Source organism: Microtus pennsylvanicus, chromosome 11, assembly GCF_037038515.1.
Source record: "Microtus pennsylvanicus isolate mMicPen1 chromosome 11, mMicPen1.hap1, whole genome shotgun sequence".
NCBI classification, from domain to species: domain Eukaryota; kingdom Metazoa; phylum Chordata; class Mammalia; order Rodentia; family Cricetidae; genus Microtus; species Microtus pennsylvanicus.
In genome coordinates, this window is record NC_134589.1 from 58,909,515 (window position 1) to 58,914,097 (window position 4,583).

The following is a 4,583-nucleotide window of genomic DNA, read 5'->3' on the forward strand; positions in this document are numbered from 1 at the left end:
TAAAGATTTATTATGTACAGTGTTCTGTCTGTATCCTTGCTGACCAGAAGAGGGCACCAGATCTCATTACAGATGGCTGTGAGCCACCATGTTGCTGGGAATTGAACTCGGGACTTCTGGAAGAGCTGTCAGTGCTCTTAACCAGCCCTGAACTCAGCAATCCTAAGGCAGAGATTACCGTCTTATGTAAGTCGTTCGTTCTATTAACAACCAGGACTCATGGGTCTATGAGGGAAACTGAAGCCACTTTTTTGTTTCTTTAGTGCCTTTCCCGTGTTTTTTTGTTTTTAGATAATGTCTCTTAGCCCTGGCTGTCCTAGACCAGGTTTGCTTCAAATTCACAAAGATCCGGCTGCCTTTGTCTCCCAAATGCTGGGAATAAAGGCATGTGCTACTATGCCTGGCTCCCATGTTTACTTGTGTTTTTTGAGACAAGGTCTCACTGCATAGCCCTGGCTGGCCCAGAGTTTACTATTTAACAAGGCTGGCTGACGTCACTCAGTAGTTTTACTGCTTATGTTTCATTGCTGGGATTAAAGACATGCACCAAGAAGAGCCCATGTATTCTTTAGCATCTGGCCAGACACTGGCTTTAAACATTACATCTATTTGTACATGTGCATGCTAGAGGCCAACTTGTGGGAGTCTGTTTCCATCCACCATGTGGGTCGTACTTCAAACAACCCACTCCAGCATAGCCTGGAGCAGAATTACCTCAGCCTTCAGGGTGCTGGGGGTTATAGGTACATACCACCATGCCCAGCTCCAAGAAATCCTGTCAACTCTCCTCTTGCTATACTATCTCAGAGCAAAGGTTCATCTCCTAGTCACATTTCTCCACAAAGCTGTATGGGCGTCTCTTTCAGCAATCAAGAGACCCTGGGACCACAAACTACAGTAGCCTTTAAAAAAAAATGAGCACAGAAGATTTGGAGCAAGTCTTGCTATAACTCACCCTGACCTTGAATGCCTATTTGACCCTATCAGTCTCTTTAAGCACAATCATGTCACTTACTACACTCAACAAACTCAATTAAAAAATTTAATAGCCAACATGTAAGTGCCCTTTTCCCGTTCAAACTCCAACTTTGTATGCAGTTCGATTAGATCTGCAAGGTTCTTAAAAACTACCTGGCCAGGGGCTGGAGAGATGGCTCAGAGGCTAAGAGTACTTGCTGCTCTTCCAGAGGTCCGGAGTTCAATTCCCCACAACCACATGGAAGCTCACAACCATCTGTAATGAGATCTGGTGTCTTCTGTCATGCAGATGTACATATAGACAGAATACTGTGTACATAATCTTTTAAAACTACCTGGCCAGAGCCACAATATGTAAACTAGGCTGGCCTTCTGATTCCCCAGGGCTGGGATTAAATACAAGAATTTCATTTACTTTACAAACCTTAATCTCTAGCTGGAAAGTAGTTACAAAAGCATTAACTTCAACTGGCAGGATTGGTGGGTTTGAGTTCTTGGTGAACCTCTAAGATGTAAGCCTTTAAGCCCCATTTGAAAATGATTGCTAACGCTAGGTAAGTATATGGGTCTGAACTGTAAGCCAACTATTTAGACTGTCTCAAGAATATTCCCAAAAACTTTGCCGACTGAGGGAATGTAAACCAGATTTCACCACAGGTGTTCACTGTGAAGGCTTCTAACTTTCCCACTACTTACCACTGCTCAAAGTATAAAAGGGTCTTCTTCCTAGCAAAGGGAATTACCCCAACCAGCCAGTACCTTACCAAAGCAATGGAGCCATGTATTTCAGTGTCATTAGCCAACAAACCCCTCTCCCTCCCAAAGTACCCAAACACACCAACATCTAAAGAGCTCAACCAAAACTCTGGCTATTTCCCTCCAAAGCCTTTAAAATGAGCTTCAGACAAGTATGTTTGCTTCCCTCAAAGGCTGCATGGGAACGACTCCCATATTGTTGCAAATTGATATTATAGCTTTGTCATTAACTTTTAAACTCAATTCCCAACTCATATAAGATTAAGTGTTGCAAACTGTAGTCAATACCAATCTCTACAGGTAAAGACAACCAGTTGAGGTCCACCCCCACCCAAGCCACCACAGAAATCTCACAAGTGACACCACATATGCTTACCATGCAACAAAACCTTTATTAACATTTTTTAACAGGTTCAGCTATTACTGAAACTTGTATTTTCTAAACTTAAATTGGGACAAATGGCCATAGTGCAGAGTAAATGCCACCATTGCCCACTGGGAATGCAGACTGAAGAATTAATAGCCACCCCTGAGACGGAGGACCAGGTGCAGAGTGGACTCTTTCTGGATGTTGTAATCAGAAAGAGTGCGGCCATCTTCCAGCTGCTTGCCGGCAAAGATGAGTCGCTGCTGGTCAGGGGGGATGCCCTCTTTATCCTGGATCTTGGCCTTGACGTTCTCGATGGTGTCACTGGGCTCCACTTCCAGGGTGATGGTCTTGCCGGTCAGGGTCTTCACGAAGATCTGCATGCCACCCCTGAGACGGAGGACCAGGTGCAGGGTGGACTCTTTCTGGATGTTGTAATCAGAAAGAGTGCGGCCATCTTCCAGCTGCTTGCCGGCAAAGATGAGTCGCTGCTGGTCAGGGGGGATGCCCTCTTTATCCTGGATCTTGGCCTTGACGTTCTCGATGGTGTCACTGGGCTCCACTTCCAGGGTGATGGTCTTGCCGGTCAGGGTCTTCACGAAGATCTGCATGCCACCTCGGAGACGGAGGACCAGGTGCAGGGTGGACTCTTTCTGGATGTTGTAATCAGAAAGAGTGCGGCCATCTTCCAGCTGCTTGCCAGCAAAGATGAGTCGCTGCTGGTCAGGGGGGATGCCCTCTTTATCCTGGATCTTGGCCTTGACGTTCTCGATGGTGTCACTGGGCTCCACTTCCAGGGTGATGGTCTTGCCGGTCAGGGTCTTCACGAAGATCTGCATGCCACCCCTGAGACGGAGGACCAGGTGCAGGGTGGACTCTTTCTGGATGTTGTAATCAGAAAGAGTGCGGCCATCTTCCAGCTGCTTACCGGCAAAGATGAGTCGCTGCTGGTCAGGGGGGATGCCCTCTTTATCCTGGATCTTGGCCTTGACGTTCTCGATGGTGTCACTGGGCTCCACTTCTAGGGTGATGGTCTTGCCGGTCAGGGTCTTCACGAAGATCTGCATGCCACCTCGGAGACGGAGGACCAGGTGCAGGGTGGACTCTTTCTGGATGTTGTAATCAGAAAGAGTGCGGCCATCTTCCAGCTGCTTGCCAGCAAAGATGAGTCGCTGCTGGTCAGGGGGGATGCCCTCTTTGTCCTGGATCTTGGCCTTGACGTTCTCGATGGTGTCACTGGGCTCCACCTCCAGGGTGATGGTCTTGCCGGTCAGGGTCTTCACGAAGATTTGCATTTTGACCTTGAATTTAAAAGGTTAATTGTAAATATCTAGGAAAAATTTCGACTTTCACAAAATACCTCTAGGGAAAACCCCTCCCCCGCCGTTTCATCACAACGCAAAATCTGTTTTGTCATGGTTCAAAGATGCGAAAGCATTTTAAAACACTAAACTGGCGTCTAGAATCGTCACGGGCTGCGAGACTTCCGAATCTGCCAGTAACAGCCGAGATAAATGAATAAAAAAACCCAAACCACAAGGCCGTTAGTAAGAATTCTCGTTTAAACAGAAACACATAACTCCTACAATGAAATTAGCGTTAAGCCTGGCCGTTGAGTCGCCAAGTACCTCCTTTCTGCATTCCCCCACTGAAATAACCGCGATGGTCTCTCCATCGGTTAGGCGTCCGTTAAGCTCCCTGGCGCGCGCGCCAGGGCCGCCCCCGCTCCGCGCACGCGAACAAGGCCCACTCTTCCCGGAAGGCCCGTTGCCGCGTCACGACAGCTCGCCCTCCCCTCCCCCACCCCTAAGAAAAAGCCCGTCTAGCTTAACGTAAGCCCCTTCTCCCAGTCCTCCTTCCGACTCAAGCGCCGCTGACCATTACCCGTTAACGAATGCGATGAAACGAGAAAACGCCGAGCGCGTAGAAACACCGGGACGCGAAGACCACCGAGCCGCACAATGCCTCTCGTCACTGAGCTCCGCTGCCGCGCGAGCACTATTTAAGCAGCGTCTGCTGCGGCACTCAGCACGCTTACGTAGCCGTCGTCTTCCTGCGCCACCGAAAGTAGTCCCTCGTCCACCACCTCCTACCACTCAGTTAGACTTTTCACCCAAGGGCCCAGTTCTTCACAACCGAAGAAAAGAACACTAACAAATAAAAGACCCTTATTTCCGGCGACCCTTCTCCTCCTGAACAAAAATATGGACAAAATCATCGGGCGGATGGATTCAAGTTAAAGGGCCCTGCCTCGAAAGCTCTGGAAACTTCCCTGCTGCGTCAGCGCTGATTGGTGAGGCGACAAAGATTAAGCCGGCGCTGATTGGTCAGGGCCACGGGCCGCTCGATTGTTGCTGGGCACGGCTCTGGGGCAGTTTATCGTCGACGTTGCTAAGTAACCGGGTGCGCCTGCGCCGCGACTCATTTTCGAGAAGTACCGTGGTTTCCTGCCTGAGGTGGGGGAGGGGGTCTTCCCGCGTCC

The 4,583-nt window shown here is 49.0% G+C and overlaps 1 protein-coding gene across 1 annotated transcript; it reads right to left on the reverse strand.

Moving 5' to 3' along the window:
• Positions 1-2,101: 2,101 nt before the first annotated feature.
• Positions 2,102-4,370, reverse strand: Ubb (ubiquitin B). The gene is made up of 2 exons (XM_075992220.1): positions 3,986-4,370; positions 2,102-3,402 (listed from the first exon to the last, which is right to left on the reverse strand). The coding sequence occupies exon 2, from the start codon at positions 3,394-3,396 to the stop codon at positions 2,251-2,253; it is 1,146 nt and encodes a 381-aa protein (XP_075848335.1). The 5' UTR covers positions 3,397-3,402; positions 3,986-4,370; the 3' UTR covers positions 2,102-2,250.
• Between the last annotated feature and the right edge of the window lie 213 nt (positions 4,371-4,583).